This window comes from Theropithecus gelada, chromosome 4 (assembly GCF_003255815.1).
Source record: "Theropithecus gelada isolate Dixy chromosome 4, Tgel_1.0, whole genome shotgun sequence".
Classification (NCBI taxonomy): Eukaryota; Metazoa; Chordata; class Mammalia; order Primates; family Cercopithecidae; genus Theropithecus; species Theropithecus gelada.
Window position 1 is genome coordinate 20,848,265 of NC_037671.1, and position 19,703 is coordinate 20,867,967.

At 42.1% G+C, this 19,703-nt stretch overlaps 1 protein-coding gene across 5 annotated transcripts in view; it reads right to left on the bottom strand.

The window, feature by feature from the left end:
* Positions 1–19,703, bottom strand: part of KIF13A (kinesin family member 13A) — a 233,685-nt gene that overhangs the window by 32,917 nt on the left and 181,065 nt on the right. For all 5 annotated transcript variants that reach the window (XM_025383020.1, XM_025383017.1, XM_025383019.1 and 2 more), the window contains exons 18-25: positions 19,175–19,337; positions 15,852–15,992; positions 14,789–14,938; positions 11,047–11,208; positions 10,217–10,390; positions 7,616–7,767; positions 5,588–5,720; positions 5,260–5,406 (exon numbers count right to left, since the gene is read on the bottom strand). In XM_025383020.1, coding sequence (XP_025238805.1) covers positions 5,260–5,406; positions 5,588–5,720; positions 7,616–7,767; positions 10,217–10,390; positions 11,047–11,208; positions 14,789–14,938; positions 15,852–15,992; positions 19,175–19,337 — 1,222 coding nt within the window. The remainder of the gene's footprint in view (positions 1–5,259; positions 5,407–5,587; positions 5,721–7,615; positions 7,768–10,216; positions 10,391–11,046; positions 11,209–14,788; positions 14,939–15,851; positions 15,993–19,174; positions 19,338–19,703) is intronic.

Sequence of the window (19,703 nt, forward strand, 5' to 3'; positions counted from 1 at the left end):
CAGGCCGGGCGCGGTGGCTCAAGCCTGTAATCCCAGCACTTTGGGAGGCCGAGACGGGCGGATCACGAGGTCAGGAGATCGAGACCATCCTGGCTAACATGGTGAAACCCCGTCTCTACTAAAAATACAAAAAAACTAGCCGGGTGAGGTGATGGGCGCCTGTAGTCCCAGCTACTCGGGAGGCTGAGGCAGGAGAATGGCATAAACCTGGGAGACAGAGCTTGCAGTGAGCTGAGATCCGGCCACTGTACTCCAGCCTGGGTGACAGAGCGAGACTCCGTCTCAAAAAAAAAAAAAAAAAAAAAAAGAATTTTTCACATAAAGAATCATTGAAACAAATATTTGGCTGGGCTCATGCCTGTAATCCCAACACTTTGGAAGGCTGAGGCAGGAGGATCTCTTGAAGCTAGAAGTTCGAGACCTGCCTGCGCAACATAGCAAGACCCCATCTGTACAAAAAAATTTTTTGAATTAGCTGGATTTGATAGTGTTCACCTGTAGTCCCAGCTACTTGGGAGACTAAAGTGGGATGATCACTTGAGAGGAGGAGATGGAGGCTGCAGTGAGTTCTGGTTATACCACTCCACCTCAGCCTGGGCAGCAGAGCAAGACCTTGTCTCCAAAAAACAAACAAAAAATTAAATAAAATAAGAAATCTCTTAGCTGGGGATAGGAACCAACATAATTGGGCCAGGCCTTACACCACTGTCATACAGACAGCTGATACATATTTTGGGGTAGACTATTTGACTGAGATTTGAGATAGGCTTAGGAAGACAGAATAGCAAAACTACAAGGAAGATTCTCTTGCCCACTCTCAGTTTGAGCAATGAGGCAACTAAGCCTTAAAGGATGAAATGATTTAACCTTACCATCACACAGATAATGGCAGGTCAGAACTGTAAGCCATATCTGAGGTCTCCAACCTCAGCCATCTTCCCTGATGCAGTCATCTCAGGGGAAAGCTGGGGCAACCTCAGGCTATATACATACAAGGGTCTGTACTACACTGTTGAAATAAAAGCAACAGCATACTATTTGGAATATAAGGATCGGTCAGTGCTCTCTACTGACCATAACAATCACTTGAAAGAATCACAACTGTCCCAAACACAGGGAAACATTGTAAAATAACTAAATAAAGCAAAAATTTTGGCAAAAACATTTGGCAAAACAAAGTAATCATGTTGAAAACAAAAGGGTCTTGGTTGAAAAAAGTTTCCTTAGAAACAAGAATCTAGAATCCCTTAATTTAGATTTATGATTACAAAAGTGCTTTAAGAATATAGTCAAAATTATTTTCATATATACTTCAAAATGAACTGCTTTTTTTTTTTTAATTTTGGTAACCATCATTATCAGTTATGTGACTAACTCATTAAATGCAATCCTAATCTCGAAGCAATTTATCTTGAACTAATGCTTCCTATTAATATAAAAGAACAAATAGCTCTAATTTATCATAATTTTTTTTTTTCTTTTTTTTTGAGAGAGGGTCTCGTTCTGTCTCCCAGGCTGGAGTGCAGTGGCGCAATCTCCACTCACTGCAAGCTCTGTCGCCTCCCGGGTGCATGCCATTCTCCTGCCTCAGCCTCCCGAGAAGCTGGGACTACAGGCGCCCGCCACCACGCCCGGCTAATTTTTTTGTATTTTTAGTAGAGACAGGGTTTCACTATGTTCGCCAGGATGGTCTCGATCTCCTGACCTCGTGATCCGCCCGCCTCGGCCTCCCAAAGTACTGGGATTACAGGCATGAGCCACCGTGCCCGGCCTAATTTATCATAATTTTAAACTACGGAGGTAGTTCTATTAACTGAAAACTGGCCTAAGCATTCACGATGTAAAATTGTTACAAAATCAGCATATTCTGCATTGGTTTCAGCTACTGCATCAGAATAATTGTTGTTTTTTTTTTTGCATCAGAATAATTCTAAAGCACTGTGTCAACAACAAAAACACTTAACAGACATAACCTGGAACATGGCAGCAAAGAAAAAAAAAAGCCTTTAAAATAGTTACAGTTCAAATTTTAAGAGCACTATGCTCTTTTTTCTTTAAATTTATTTTTATTTTTGTTTATTTATTTATTCTTTGAGATGGACTTTCGCTCTGTCACCCAGGTTGGAGAGCAGTGGCGTGATCTCTGCTCACTGCAAGCTCCGCCTCCTGGGTTCATGCCATTCTCCTGGACCCCAGCCTGGATGACAGAGTGAGACTCACAAAAAAAAAAAAAAAGAAGCAAATAGTTGATCTTTGGAATGTTCCTCAAATGAGAACATTTACTTAGCTGATGATCCATACACTACAGGTCACGGCCTCCCGAGTAGCTGGGACTACAGGTGCCCACCATCACGCCCGGCTAATTTTTTGTATTTTTAGTAGAGACGGGGTTTTACTATGTTAGCCAGGATGGTCTCGATCTCCTGACCTGGTGATTCGCCTGCTCAGCCTCCCAAAGTGCTGGGATTACAGGCGTGAGCCACTGCGCCTGGCCAAGAGCACTATGCTCTTAAAGAGCATATAGCACTGGGGAAAGGCTAATATTTTAAAGTTTATAATTTGACAAAAATCAGTTTTAACTCAGAGGTAGAGCTGTTTTTAAAAAAATGCAAATAGTTGCTGGGTGTGGTGGCTCACACGTGTAATACCAGCACTTTGGGAGGACCAGGCAGCCGGATCATTTGAGGTGAGGAGTTCGAGACCAGCCTGGCCAACATGGTAAAACCCCATCTCTACTAAAAATACAAAAATTAGCTGGGCGTGGTGGTTCGTGCCTGTAATACCAGCTACTCGGGAGGCTGAAGCAGGAGAATCGCTTGGACCAGGGAGATGGAGGATGCAGTGAGCTGAGATCGTGCCACTGCACTCCAACCTGGGTGACAGAGAGAGACTCCATCTCCAAAAAACACAAAAAACAAAAAACAAAACAAAAAAAACACTGGGCGCAGTGGCTCACGCCTGTAATCCTAGCACTTTGGGAGGTTGAGGCGGAAGGATCGCAAGGTCAGGAGTTCAAGACCAGCCTGGCCAACATGGTGAAACCCCCATCTCTACTAACAATACAAAAATTAGCCGGACACATTGGCAGGCGCCTGTAATCCCAGCTACTCTGGAGGCTGAGGCAGGAGAATCGCTTGAACCCAGGAGGCGGAGGTTACCGTGATCTGAGATCGCACCACTGTACTCCAGTCTGGGTGACAGAATGAGACTCAAAAAAAAAAAAAAAAAAAGCAGCAAATAGTTGATCTTTGGAATGTTCCTCAAATGAGAACATTTAGTTAGCTGATGATCCATATACTGCAGGTCACGGTTTGAAGCAAACAAACTCAATGTTTTATTGAGCATCAGAGATTTATTAAGCCACAAGGACCTCAGGATTATTAAGTCTACCTCATCATTTTGGAGAAAAGGGGAACTCAAAGTTTAAATTATACAGCCGAGATAACCATTTAGTAAAGCTCAACTAGACTTAAGAACCCAGGTCTCTGACTCTAAGTCTAGTGTTCTCTTTCAACTGTGCAGCCACGTAGAAGCTGACGGCTAAGTGAAGGACTGAACTGCTATGAGAATACCTACAATCCCACTTCCTGCTCCACAGGCTGCACACACACAAGGAAAAGTCTGGTGAAGACTGCCAAACCACAGCAGCCCTGTCCTTGCACCCACACTCATACTCTGAATGAAGTGTGGACAGATGTTCCAAGCTAGAGGGAATTTTGGGCTTGAAGAGGGAAGGCAGCATCTGACAAAGCTATTACTGCCTTGAAGTCCAATAGTCTGTGCACTGACTTTTAGCTTTCAGAAAAATCTTTGCCTAAAAGCCATGGAGCCAAAAGGAAACTGAGATAGAAAAGAAAACATCCTCAAGATTGGCTGGGCTTAGACTCAGCTCCACAGAGGAGAAATGTTTTCTCCTCGGCACGATAGGGAGAGTGCTCCCAAACAGATATGGCGGTGAGGGAGGCAGATTTAACAGTGATTCTTCCCAGTTCCTAATTCGTATCTGGTAGTAAACTGGGGACTCAATGAAGCACACACATTTTTTTTAGGCTACTGGGGGACAAGTTCCTAATTTTATTTGTTTTGAGACAGAGTCTTCCTCTGTCACCCAGGCCAGAGTGCAGTGGCGTGATCTTGGCTCACTTGCAGCCTCTGCCTCCCGGGTTCAAATGATTCTCATGCCTCAGCCTCCTGAATAGCTGAGACAACAGTCATGTGCCACCACACCTGGCTAATGTTTTGCATTTTTAGTAGGGACAGGGTTTCGCCATGTTGGTCAGGCTGGTCTCGAACTCCTGGGCTCAAGTGATCCTCCCACCTCAGCCTCCCAAAGTGCTGGGATTATAGGCATGAGCAAACGTGCCTGGCCAAGTTCCTAATTTTAGAGATTCTTTTCATGGAGTACTGAATAGTTCTGACTGATAATATGATCAATTCTTAGATCAGTTCTTAGAGGTTTTCATCTTTTTATTTTTAAAATGAGAATATAATGTTTAGGAAATCAAGATTTAATGAACAAAAATGATCATAAGGACAAATTTTAACAAAAGAAGTAAAGCTTTCAAAGAGCTGGTTTATTATGACAATGTATGAAAATAATTTTACACTATAAATAAAAGTGGTCAGGCATGGTGGCTCATGCCTGCAATCCCTGCACTTTGGGAGGCTGAGGCAGGAGGATCACTTGAGTCCAGGAATTTGAGACCAGTGTCGGCAACAGAATGACACACCCTACTCTACAAAAAAATAAAAGAATCAGCTGGGCGTGGTGACATGTGCCTGTAGTCCCAGCTACTTAGGAAGCTGAGGTGGGAGGACTGTTTGAGCCCAGGAGGTCAAGGCTGCAGTAAGCCATGATCACACCGCTGTACTCCAACCTGGGCAACAAAGCAAAACCTTATCTTTAAAAAAAAAAAAAATACAAAAAAACTCCCAAAAAGTAGATCAGGTCAAGCAGTAATGCCAAAGATACAACATATTTTAGGCCAGATATAAAATAAAATCTGCCTAAAGTAAATGACTACTATAGCATTAGGATGTGTGTGTTTATAAATAGAATTATTATTAACTGACACTAAGCAAACAGATTTTAAAGCTAGAAAAAAGGCAACAGATGGAAATGTGAACTGGGGGAAGATCTACGGTTAAGGCAAGGAGTTCTGTTATATTCGCAAAAAGGTCCCCATCGGAGATCATTAAATGCCTATTTCTGCATTAACCAAGCTTTGTTAAATACTGTTTCAAGTCTGCTTGTCTTACCTGGTAACTGTCCAGCCCTCTCTGGAGTTTGGTGGACCTGGCAGTCACACAACCGATGGATACCGACAGGATGGCTTCAACCATAAGCGGCAGTGTCCCTGAATGCTGCACAGGTTTCACTGTGACTTGCACTCTACGGGAATGACCCTGAAGAGGGTGGGCAGGGGTATGAGTGCCAGGAATGATAATGAAGAGGAAGGGGATAAAGAAGGGGAAAAGGATTAGAGAACAAAGATACAAATAGTTAGAAAATCCCCAGAAACTATGTGTAAGAGTGGAAGAGAGAGAAAACATTAAAAAAAAAAAAAACCCAAAACAAACCCAGTACCTGTCTAAGTTGAAAGATGCCTCCTGTGTTGACATCTTTTGCCTGATGAAGTTCTACGGCAGCATACTCCCCTAACTCATTCAATTCTAATATGGAGATCCACATTTCTATTCTTCGCGTTACTTCATTCCACCTGCAGAAACACATTCCAACAAGCAAGAGCATCACTGTCCAGCCACACTGTTAGTAACAGTAATAAGCCACCATTCACTGAGCACTTACTATGTGCTAGGCACTCTGCCATGTATCTCGTATAAGTTACTTCCTTATTGAACTCTCAAAACCACCCTGTCATATTGTTTCTATTTATTTTATTGAGGTAGACTGAAATGTCCACATCTGGAGTATAGAGTTAGATGAGTTTTGAGAAATGCATATATGAGTGTAACCTGCCCTATCACCTCAGAAAGTTTGCTCATACCCATTCCCATTCAATCCCCACACTCCCGTAGCAACCGTGTAACTCAGAGATTAGTTTTGCCTGTTCTAGAACTCCAGATAAATGGAATCGCACATTATGTATTCTTGAGTCTGGCTTCTTTCATTCAGCATAATGTTTCTGAGATTCACCCAAATGGATAAAAAGTTTTTTTCTTTTTTAATGCAGAGTAATACTTTATTTATGAATAATACCAATTTATCCCCATTCACTCACTGAAGGATATTTGGGCTATTTGCAATTTGGGGATACCATGAATAACAATGCTATGAACATCACATAGGCCGGGTGTGGTAGCTCACACTTGTAATTCCAGCACTTTGGGAGGCCAAGGCGGGTGGATCACCTGAGGTCAGGAGTTCGAGACTAGCCTGGCCAACATGGTGAAACCCTGTCTCTACTAAAAAAAAAAAAAAAAAATTAGCCAGGCATGGTGGTACACGCTTGCAAGCCCAGCTACTCAGGAGGCTGAGGCAGGAGACTCACTCCAAGAGGTGGAGGCTGCAGTGAGCTAAGATCGCACCACTGCACACTCCAGCCTGGGAGACAGAGTAAGACTCCAACTCAAAAAAAAAAAAAAAAAAAAAAGAACATTGTATACAATTCTATTGAGGACTGACATTTTCATTTATCTTGGGTAAATACCTATGAGTGGGATTCTCGGGTCATAAAAGAGGCAAATGATCAACTTGACAAGAAAATGCCAGTTTTCCTCCAGATTGTGGCTTGTGTATTCATTTTCGTAGTGGTCTTTTGATGAGCACATGCTTTTAATTTTGATTAAGTCCAACTTAAACAATGTTTTTTCTTCTATGGTTAGCACTTTCTGTGGCCTTTCTGAGAATATGTGACTATCTCAAAATCCTGTGTTCTTCTGTAAGCGTTATAGTTTAAGCTTTCATATTTAAGGTTACATATGATTCATCTCAAATTAATTTTTGTATATGGTGTGAAGTCAAGAACAAGGGTGATTTTTCTCCACATAGAGATGTAGTTGTTTCAGTCTCATTTGTTGATAGGACATACAATTCCCCATTGAACTTCTTTGGTACCTGGTAGTTTCTTTCATCATTTTCATTTTACAAAGGAGGAAATAGGATCAGAGAAGGCTGGCTTCCCTCCCTCCCTCCCTCCCTCCCTTCCTCTCTTCCTCCCTCCCTTCCTTCCTTCCTTCTTTTTTTTTTGAGACGGAGTCTTACTCTGTCACCCAGGCTGGAGTGCAGTGGCACAATCTTGACTCACTGAAACCTCCACCTACCGGGTTCAAGAGATTCTCCTGCCTCAGCCTCCTGAGTAGCTGGGATTATAGGCACGTGCCACCATGCCTGACTAATTTTTGTATTTTTAGTAGAGACAGGGTTTCACCATGTTGGCCAGGCTGGTCTCTAACTCCTGACCTCATGATCCGCCCGCCTCGGCCTCCCAAAGTGCTGGATTACAGGCGTAAGCCACCGTGCCCGGCCATTCTTTTTTTTTTATTAAATGATTTTATTTTTTTTTATGAGCAGCCTCCTAGGCCAGAGTAGGTTCAGAGACTGCTCAAGTCCTAGTCTTCACCTTGTATCTAAAACTGACAGCCAAGTACAAACCTGTCATGCAGTGTTCTTGTCTTAGCATGAAGAGAATCAACCTCCCAGAGAGAGGTGCCATTTCCAGCACACCGGTGGCCCCACACTTCAATGGCCAGTGCTCCATCTGAAATGAACTCCAGAAATTCTTCCGTTACATTCACCACATAGTCCTGGGGTAAGTGGGGGAAAGCACAAGAATTATGCTTAAAGGAGTCTGTGAAATTTCCTTTTGACCTTTCAACTGTTATATTTATTTTAGAGTATGTTAGCCTGATCTCGACCTTAAATCCATCTCTTCTGTTTTACAGAAAACCATAAAGAACCACAGAATATTAGATCTGAAAGGAAAATTGGGAGGCAATTTAATTCAACCTGTTTGGTTTTTTTTGAGACGGAGTCTCGCTTCATTGCCCCGGCTGGAGTGCAGTAGCACAATCTCTGCTCACTGCAAGCTCCGCCTCCCAGGTTCACGCCATTCTCCTGCCTCAGCCTCCCGAGTAGCTGGGACTACAGGCGAACGTCACCACGTCAGGCTAATTTTTAAATTTTTAGTAGAGACGGGGTTTCACCGTGTTAGCCAGGATGGTCTCGATCTCTTGACCTTGTGATCCACCTACCTCAGCCTCCCAAAGTGCTGGGATTACAGGTGTGAGCCACCGCACCCAGCCTCAACCTGTTTCTTGTATCAATAAAGAAAATGAAGAAAGCAAATTGTCCAAAGTCATATGGTTTGTTAGTTACAGAGCTGAATCTACATTGTCTTACACTTGGTTCATTCTCAGGTCCACAGGACCAGTCTGATTTTCAGCTGGCACAGACTAACTCAATGAACTGTTCCTTGCCATGGCTTAGGAGAATAATAACAGAATTAAATTTTATATGGTTATCTTCATGACTTTATGCTCTTGCTTTTAAGCTTTCCTACCCTATCTCCTCTTTCTAAAACACAGACAGACTGGGCACAGTGACTCGCGTCTGTAATCCCAGCACTTCGGGAGGCCGAGGTAGGAGGATAGCTGGAGCCCAGGAGATAGTGACCAGCCTGGGCAACAAAATGAGATCCTGTCTCTATAAAGTAAAAATTAGCCAGGTGTGGTGGTACATGCCTGTAGTCCCAGCTACTCAGGAGGCTGAGGCAGGAGGATTACTCGAGCCCAGGAGTTCGAGGCTACAGTGAGCAATGATTATGCCACTGCACTCCAGCCTGGGCAACAGAGTGAGACATTGTCTTTAAAAACAAAAACAAAAAAAAAAAAAAAAAAAAAAAAAAAACAAAAACAAACCCAAACAGATGATTGTGAGGAAATGAATACTGAACTGACCGAGATGGGTGGCAAATCACCCAGAGAAACGCAGTAGGCAACAAGCCAAGCTAATTTTCTTTCCATTAGTCTCTCAGTGGAATCTCAGGTGAAGACATCTCTTGTGATGCTAATTTGCAGAAACAGTTGTGCTATATTTATTTAACCATATAGTATCTGCTTTTCAGTCTATTTTATTTGAAGACAGACCCAGAATTTAAGAAGAAAAACAAACTTCATGACAATCTATATATTTTAGAGATGAAAAAACTCCAAGATCACAAGAGATCCAAAAAACTCCAAGATCACAAGAGCCCAGAAGCTCTGGGACTAGCATTTATTAAAACAGCTGTTAACCAGAACACACTTGAAATTCAGATTTCATCTTTCTAAACAAGCAGCTTTGTGGATTCACAGAAAGATGGGGAATATTTAAAAGAATATTCAGAGAACAACAATAAAAATGATTAATAAAGATTTTGAGGAACAGACTTGGTGAATACAGATAAATGTAGGCTATTTGTTTTCAGAAAAAGAAAAACTTGACAGCCTTTACCTATGTGAAATTTTATAGGTGGTGATATGGGTTAGTTTTCTAAGTGTAGAACCAGAAAGAATAAGCATGATTTGCAAAAGAAGGGGTCTTGAGTATCTATGAAGGGTTGTCTAAGGAAAATCAAAACTACAGAGAGGATGGAGCTGGTCTTTCAGAAATGACTTCTCAGCAGTCCCTTGTGAAAGCCAGGAAGAGTATATGATGTCTCAAAGGAGATCCAACCACATACACCACAAATTCACCTTTCCCTTTTTCTATTTTCTCATATGACTTGTGAGAAAATCTACATGAAATATATCACTCATATGACACATTAGAATGTAATGCTATCTTCCTAAGAATGAGATATGTAGCAACTTACATGTTAAGACGTACAAATTCTGAAATACGTATAATGTGATCCCACTTTTGTAGAGCATTTTTAAAGAACTTACGTGTGCATGATATAAAAGGGTGTTTTGTACATATGTTATCATACACATATAAAAGATGTAGAGCATAGAAAGTAGTTTAATGAAATATGTAGCAACCTGTCATTGGTGGTTTATATCTTTGGGGAACAAGACTGTTGGTAGAGATCTTTTAGATTTTATTTTAAATATTTCTAAACTATTTGCATGTGTAAGAAGGTACATTTTTGAGGTTAAAACATTCTAATAAACATATTATACTTAAAACAAATGCTCATGGGGACAATCGATTATTGAACTGCACCCGTTTCTGCTGCTTCCTGCCCAGCTCATCTGGTAACGGCATCTATACCTTACAGTGGGAGAAGGTCACTGTGTACTGGGCATCCTTGGACTGTGGTGAAGGCACCTCGGGGTCTACCACTGGGGCAGCCACCGTAGACTCACACTGGTCCCAGAATGTATATTGACAGAAGACGAAATTTGAGAGGTTCAAGGGCAGTCCCGTTGCTTCTTTAATTTTTACCTGAAGAGATAAACAATACAAATAAAACTCCAATAAACACTAAACATTCTTTTATTTCAGCTACCTCAAATTTAACAGTAAGCAATTAAATAAATCGGTCATCCATTTGACATCTGAAAATATTATATCTGACACTGTGACACTAAGGATTGTATCGATAATGAAATCTGTACCACAGTTCTGTAACTATAGTATACAAACTTGGCAACAAATACACACATCCCTGCAAAAGCTTCCTGAAGGGGTGGCCTGCCCCTCCACACCTGTGGGCATTTCTCATCAGGTGGAACGAGAGACTTGAGAAAAGAAAGAGACACAGAGACAAAGTATAAAGAAAGAAAACAATAACAGTCTGATCTCTCTTTCTTTTCCCCCACACTTCCCAATGACTGAGGCTACCTTTAACAGAAAAACATAATTCACTAAGCAACATACACTTCTTGCATGTCAAATACATAGATACTTTTGAAATTTGATGCAACTGTCAATAGAAAGTGTGCTATATTTCTGAAAACAAAGTACTGTCCACCATTGTATCTGCTGTTACAAAATTCAACTTTTACTACCCTGGATGAAAAACTCTCATAAGATTTTTTGTAAAATGGTTTTGCATGAAAAAGGTCATTCGTATGAGCCTCCCATCACTGTCCTCTCACCCGACATGTCAGTTTTTTGACTCGGTGAATGATTTCCCCGCTGCTGTCTACAACTTCAAGGCTCCCACTTTCACTGGAATTCTCTGAAGAGTCATCCTCCACCACACGCTCTGGAACAGCTCCTGTAACACGCATCACTTCCACGTGGAGACGCCCTGCAACCTGGGTCAAGGAACCAGAGCACCTCAGAGTTAACAGACGTCTTGTGGGCAACCTCGACCTAAGACAGACGTGCCTTCTACAATGAAACTGGACAGGGGCTCTGCAGCTGCTGCTTGGTCATCTTCGGTAACGGGAGCCCTGCTACTACCAGAGCAGCCCATTCCACCACTTGCCCCTGTGATCGTCCTGCCTTAGTGTGAGCCAAATTTGCCTCCCTGCAACTTGCCTTCTGGAGTCATCCTCAAACGTATTCTTCCACAGGACAGCCCAGGAATAGCTTAAAGGCAGCTCTCACAGTCTACCTGGAGTCATCTAGTATCCATGTGTTTTTTTTTTTTTTCCCAAGACGGAGTCTGGCTCTATAATCCAGGCTGGAGTGCAGTGGCACGATCTCAGCTCACTGCAACCTCCGCCTCCTAGGTTCAAGCGATTCTCCTGCCTCAGCCTTCTGAGTAGATGGGATTACAGGTGCGTGCCACCAAGCCCAGGTAATTTTTTTTTTTGAGACGATGTCTAGCTCTGTCACCGAGGCTGGAGTGCAGTGGCATGATCTTGGCTCACGGCAACCTCTGCCTCCTGGGTTCAAGTGATTCTCCCGCCTTAGCCTCCCAAGTAGCTGGAATTACAGGTGCCTGCCACCATGCCCAGCAAATTTTTCTATTTTTAGTAGAGACAGGGTTTCACTGTGTTGGCCAGGCTGGTCTCGAACTCCCGACCTCATGATCCACATGCCTCGGCCTTCCAAAGTGCTGGAATTACAAGCGTAAGCCACTGTGTCCAGCCAATTTTTGTATTTTTAGTAAAGACGGGTTTTCACCGTATTGGCCAGGCTGGTCTCGAACTCCTGACCTGGTGATCTGCCTGCATTGGCCTCCCAAAGTGCTGGGATTATAGGCGTGAGCCACCGCATCTGACTATCTATGTTTTTTAAAATATTCATGTGAGTGAATATAAAATGCTTAATTCACTTATTCATTTGACCAAAGAGCTAGCTCATGAAATACCAAAATAAAAACACAGGTTCTGCCATCAGGGAACAGTCAAAGGAGGCAAGACAGAGAAGTAACTCACTAACAGGCCAGGTGTGGTGGCTCAAGCCTGTAATCCCAGCACTTTGGGAGGCCGAGGCAGGTGAATCACCTTAGGTTAGGAGTTTAAGACCAGCCTGGCCAACATGATGAAACCTTGTCTCTACTAAAAATACAAAATAATAAAAAAAAAAAATTAGCCAGGCATGGTGGGTCACACCTGTAGTCCCAGCTACTTGGGAGGCTGTGGCAGGAGAACTGCTTGAACAGGGGAGGGCAGAGGTTGCAGTGAGCCGAGATCGCACCACTGCACTCGAACCTGGGCAACAGAGTGAGACTCGGTCTCAAACAACAACAGCAATAAAACTCACCAATAACAGCATAGATTAGTTGCTATAATAGATATATGTGCGAGTTGTTATAGGATAAATTTACCCACCAGCAAATATTTACCAAGAACTAACTGTGCCAGGAACTGTGCTAAGTGCTGTGCATCCAACAGCAAACCAAATTGACAAGGTTCCTGGGCTCGGGCAGCTTTTATTCTCTTGAGAGTAGAGAATGGGTGTATAACTCAGATTGGGGCTGAGAGCAGGATGAAGGAGGGTTCCATAAAGCAGTGCCATTAGATCTAATCCAGGAGGAACAGCATATTGAAAGCCACACAAATATGAGGAAAGTTATTTTAAAACTTTTTCATTAAAAGGCTTTAAATTTTCTATCATGGTGGCTCTCTGGATAGGAGTCAGTTTAACCATGTTTCTCTTAAAGCTGGCTGCACAGAATCAAATTAGAGGAAAAGGATTATTCTGAAATTTGCATTCTTGGAGTGCTTTAATTGTCTTAATTATCTCTCGTCACACACTTTCAGGTTGTAATAACTGTGGCTGTCACTACACATGTGTACAAGGTGACACATGTTCTGGTAGTGCGCTGTCATCCTAAACAGGGAAGGTTATTTTTAAAGGTAGATTAGATCCAACTTCCACACAGCAATTGGCACTGGCACCAAGGACCTAAGAGAAATCACATGATGATATCTGAGAAGTAAGACAAATACGGAAGAAGCAGTAAGATGAGGGAAGAAAGGAAATAAAAGAAATCAGAAGATAGTTGCTCTTAAGTTTTTTTGTTTTTTTAATGCTTTTCGATAATCTAATTCATTTTAATATAATTTCAGGGGGATTCATGGAATACTCAAAGCACACCACAGACTCCAAATTAAGAAGTCCTGAGCTAGGGACTCAGCCACTGAATCACTCTGCCATCTTAATTGTGCTCACTTTTTCTTTCTGAGACAGGGTCTCGCTCTGTTGTCCAGGCTGGGCTGCATTGGTATGATCACGGCTCACTGCAGCTTAGACCTACCTGGGCTTTGGTGATCCTCCCACCTCAGCCTCCTGAGTAGCTGGGACTATGGGTGCTCATCACCATGCCTGGTTAATTATTATTATTTTTTTTTGAGACAGAATCTCGCTCTGTCACCCAGGTTGGAATGCAGTGGTGTGATCTTGGCTCACTGCAACTTCCGCCTCCTGGGTTCAAGCGATTCTCCTGCCTCAGCCTCCCGAGTAGCTGGGACTACAGGTGCCCGCCACTATGCCTGGCTGATTTTTTTGTATTTTTAGTAGAGATGGGGTTTCACCATATTGGCCAGGCTGGTCTCAAACTCCTGACCTTGTGATCCACCCGCCTCAGCCTCCCAAAGTGCAGGGATTACAGGCGTGAGCGATTGCGCCCTGTCCATGCTTGGTCAATTTTTAAACTTCTTTTTTAGAGATGGGGTCTCACAATGTTGACCAGGCTAGTTTCAGACACCTAACTGTGCCCATTTTTCTCATGGGAAAAAGCACTGTTAGGCACTGGTCCTCTGGAACAGAATGTCCATGGTGTGTTTCCATAGTGGATGGTGGGCTGTGCACCTATACCCAACAACTGGGAACGTGGGTCTATACTGCAGCTTCACTTTGGGCAGAATGGCATCTTATTCTTCGCCTGCTCTAAGAATCACAAGAAATAACTTGGTAGTTCAAGGTACATTTTCTGAAATACCTTATGCCTACCTAGGCCACTATATCTAAATAGCTGAAACACCAGAGTTTAAAAGGAGGGTAACAAGGAGTCATTGAAGCCTGTTTTGTCTGAGTACTCTGGATTGCAAAATAATCCTCCTAAGCTGTATCTTATAAAGACCATTTAGGGGCCAGGAAGGAACTAGAGTATATTGCAAAAGTATGAGATTACCTTTAAAAAGAGAGAGCAATATGGGGCACAGAGCTGAATATGGTGTCCAAAATATTTCCAATTTGATTAAAACAAAGAAAAAACTTGTGACCTCCAAATATTAAATGTGTTATAATAATCCTTTAAGACCATGACTTAATCCTCAAAGCTTCTAATATCGATTATTAGTAGAGAAAGAAGAATGCAGATCTTGACTATTTGCCTTAGTTTCTTGATCCACCTCAAGAACACAGCTTAAACAGAATGAAAAACAAAATAAAACGAAAAACTTGAACCACCATCGTTCTCCAAGGCTGGCCTGTGCTTACCTCCCCCTGCTGGCTGATGATAGGGACTGCATACTGGAGTTTCACATCACAGAAGAGGCATTCCAAGAACACATTCGCCACCCCGATGAGGTTGTGATTCTCTTGGGCTTCATAGAAAGGGTCACCTCGTTTCCCGCAGAGTCTCTTTGCCTGAGCAGTAGGAGGAGCCAGTGAGTGGATGAATAAGAAACACAACATCAATTTAAATAATATTATTTAAAACTAGAGTTTGAAAAAAAATTTACAGAATCTAGCCATTTAAACAGGAAGTAAAATTAGAATGTCACATAAAGAAAAACTAAATTAGCCAGGTGTGGTGGCGCATGCCTGTGGTCCCAGCTACTCAGGAGGCTGAGGCACGAGAATCGCTTGAACCCAGGAAATGGAGGTTTCAGTGAACCGAGATCACACCACTCCAGCCAGAGTGAGACTCTGTCTCCATTAAAAAAAAAAAAAAATTAGCCCATAGGAGGGGCCTGCTTGCTGGGGAGCTAAGTGATGCCTGTGCAGAGGATTCCTCTTCAGTCCCTGCCTTGTCGTCCCTACCCACCTCACCTGCAGCTTTTTCATTTCATCCCCTTTGCTTTGCCTCATCTCCTTTGCCAAGTCTTCTTTTCCACTGCTAATGTCCAAAAAACGGATTATGCAAGCTAAAATTACTCTTAGTAATCTACCCAGCCATGATCACAGCTAGGGGTGTGTGAACACACATTAATGAATGAGAAATCCACACTGGCTCCAGCCAAGCTGATTTTTCACAGCACCGATAAAATGGCATAAATTTACTTCATTCTACTTCTTTTCACTTGAAATGTAGTAAACATGAAGCCAGATAAGAATCTACTATACGTTTTCTTCATTTAGTTCCCATCTGTGTGGGGATCACGTGTTATATTACTGATTCGACTTAGCACTTCTTTCAAAATCACTTGTAATTTATTTTCCTGATATAAATGTCTCAAGTATCATCAGCACATCTGTGTGTGTGTGTGTGAGATGCTAAATCGCTTATATTCTCTGTTTTTAACATGACAAAATCTCCTTTACATTTTGTCTCTTTTACCTCAGGAACTTTTTCCTTCCATTCTTGGTAAAGGTCTCTCATATCAATTAATTTATTCTCCAGCTTCTCGATGGTCCACACTTGGGTGCTCTTTCCTTTCCTCCTCACTTGGATAGCTGGCTCACTCACTATTGCACCTCTCTGCATAAGGAAGAAAAAACAAACTGTTATAACTCCTTTTTCGATTGCTAAAGTAATATATATACAACAGTAACATAGTAAGTTTGCAAAACACATACATGTATACAAAAGAAGATAAAATTCTACCACCTAGAGGGATAGTCTGATTTATTTTCTCTCTTCTATGTACACTCATGCACACTTCACTTTTATCACAATCAAGACTAAACAAAAGTATAACTTCACACCCCAATCCTCTCTCCAGTTTTGATATTGTGATCATTTTTCTTGTATTGTTAAATATTCTTCGTAAACATGAATTTTTTTTTTTTTTTTTTTTTTTAAGATAGGGTCTTGCTCTATCACCCAAGCTGTAGTGAAGTGGTATGATCTTAGCTCACTACAACCTTGACCTCCTGGGCTCAAGCAATCCTCCCACCTCAGCCTCCCAAGCAGCTGGGACTACAGGCACATGACATCATGACTGACTATTTTTATTTTTTTTTGCATTTTTTTGTATAGATGGGATTTTGTAACATTGCCCAAGCTGGTCTCAAACTCCTGCACTCAAGTGATCTGCCCACCTTGGCCTGCCAAAGTGCTAGGATTATAGGCGAGAGCCACCAGACCCAGCCATAGACATGATTTTTTAATGGCAACATAGCAGTATCCATAGCATTTGGATCTACTACACATTTGACTAATTATTCTATTGTTTGACATCATGTCTGTTTTAAGTTTTTGCTATTATAAAGTCCACTATGATAAGCATCCTGGACACTTCAATGACTATGGGCTTAGAATAAATTTCCCAAAGGGGAACTACTAGGTCAAAAGAGTAAAACCCAGCAAGACTGATAAGATACTCCCTGACTCATTTTCTAGCTTGCTTGCTGGAAGAAAAAATGAATGGGTGAAAAACAATTTTCTTACTTTATTTAAATTTAGTTTTTCTTTTTTTCTGAGTCATAGAAAAACAATTTTCTGGCTGGGCACGGTGGCTCATGCCTGTAATCCAAGCACTTTGGGCGACCAAGTTTGGTGGATCACCTGAGGTCAGGAGTTTGAGACCAGCCTGACCAACACGGTGAAACCCCACCTCTACTAAAAATACAAAATTAGCTGGGCGTGGTGGCACATGCCTGTAATCCCAGCCACTTGGGAGGTTGAGGCAAGAGAATCACTTGAACCTAGGAGGCGGAGGTTGTAGTGAGCCAATATCATGTCACTGCACTCCAGCCTGGGCAAACAGTGAAACTCCATCTCAAAAAACAACTGTTGCAGGAAGTCAGGAACCCTGAACGGAGGGACCAGCTGGAACTGTGGCAGAGGAACATGAATTGTGAAGATTTCATGGACATTTATCAGTTCCCAAATAATATTTTTATAATTTATTATGCCTGTCTTTAATATCTTAATCCTGTTGTCTTCATAAGCTGAGGATGTATGTCACCTCAAGACCACTGTAATAATTGTGTTAACTGTACAAATTTATTGTAAAACATGTGTGTTTGAACAATATGAAATCAGTGCACCTTGAAAAAGAAAAGAATAACAGTGATTTTTAGGGAACAAGGGAAGACAACCATAAGGTCTGACTGCCTGCGGGTCCGGGCAAAAAGAGCCATATTTTTCTTCTTGCAGAGAGCCTATAAATGGACATGCAAGTAGGAGAGAGATTGCTAAATTCTTTTCCTAGCAAGAAATATTAATATTAACACCCTAGGAAAGGAATGCATTCCTGGGGGGGAGGTCTATAAATGGCCGCCCTGAGAATGTCTGTCTTACCTGGTTGAGATAAGGACTGACATATGTCCTGGTCTCCTACAGTACCCTCAGGCTTACTAGGGTGGGGAAAAACTTCGCCCTGGTAAATTTGTGGTCAGACCAGTTCTCTGCCCTCGAACCCTGTTTTCTGTTGTTTAAGATGTTAATCAAGACAATACGTGCACCGCTGAACATAGACCCTTATCAGTAGTTCTGCTTTTGCTCTTTGCCTTGTGATCTTTGTTGGACCCTTATCAGTAGCTCTGCTTTTGCCTTTTGTCCTGTTCCCTCTGAAGCATGTGATCTTTGCTAGACCAGTATTAGTAGTTATGCTTTTTGCCCTTTGAAGCATGTGATCTTTGTACCTACTCCCTGTTCTTACACCCCCTCCTCTTTTGAAACCCTTAATAAAAACTTGCTGGTTTTGAGGCTCAGGTGGGCATCACGGTCCTACTGATATGTGATGTCACCCCCAGCGGCCCAGCTGTAAAATTCTTCTCTTTGTATTCTTTCTCTTTATTTCTCGGCCGGCTGACACTTATGGAAAATAGAGAACCTACGTTGAAATATTGGGGGTGGGTTCCCCTGATAAACAACAACAACAAAAACAAAAAACAATTTTCTTCAAAGTTTCTCTCTACAGGAAAAATTCTTCAAGGTGAAATGACAGGAAGCTCTCAAACGCTTGCAAAGAGTTCTGTGTGTTTGAAGTCAGGTATCATAAAAAGTCTTCCTTTCTTGTAGAATTCACTCTTAAAAAGGTACCATAGCAGGCCAGGCACAGTGGCTCACGCCTGTAATCCTAGCACTCTGGGAGGCCGAGCGGGTGGAACATTTGAACCCAGGAGTTCAAGACCAGCCTGGCCAATATGGCAAAACCCTGTCTCTACTAAAAGCACAAAAAATAGCCAGGTGTGGTGGCATGCGCCTGTAATCCCAGCTACTCGGGAGGTTGAGGTAGGAGAATTGCTTGAACCCGGGAAGCGGAGACTGCAGTGAGCTGAGATCATGCCATTGCACTCCAACCTGGGTGACAGAGTGAGACTTAGTCTAAAAAAAAAACCAAATAAACAAAAACCAGGTACTATAGCCTACACATATTCCCCCAATTCAGAAAGGGGTATTTACATGCAAAAAAAAAAAAAAAAAAACCAGGTAAAATATGTTTCTAGTTTTATTGTTTTAAAGAAGGCATATCAATTAGGAAGTCCTTCAGCCACTAAAATTCTGTGTATTCTGCTTATTACATATCTAAAAACATCATTTAAATAGCATTCTTACCCAATGAGGTGTATAAAGAATGTCTTGAAAAAAATAAATACCTCTAGCTGATATCAGGATCTCCTCAGGAATGTTTCTGGGATTTCAGTTTTAGATCCTGTTTTACAGTATTTACTATTGTACATCTTGCCCTCTCACTTGAAGGACATTCTTACCTTCCTATTGGCACTGAGGTTTGCAGCAGGGATCTGAAGAGTCACTTGGTAATCAGTGAGTTTGCTCATTTCCTCAGCCAAGAAGTTTGCTTCCCTCACCAAGGTGTTAGCTTTAACCAGCTGCTCTCGCAGTTTTGCCAGGCTTTGTCGGAAGAGTTCGTCCCTGCAGTGTCACAGAAAAGGGAATGAGAAAATCTAAAAGAAAACTGCAATCCCGTTTCTAAGTGAGCATCTTATTAGAAAATGGTAGAAAACTCCTCTCGGGCAGTATTTTTCAAACTATTTTACCAGACTACCTCTCATCTTTCCCTCCTGCCCACAGACGGGCTATCTGTTGAGAACTACTGATGGGGAGCAAATTGTTGAGCGACTTAACTGAAAACCACGTTAATTATGTAACATATGAAAACGATCAGATTGTGATATGAGGATGCAAAAAACCAGTACAGGAATCTTCAGGAAAAACAAACGATGATTATGACTTGTGTGTGCTGAGGGAGGGTGGTGCGGCAGGGAGTGGCTGGTAGAT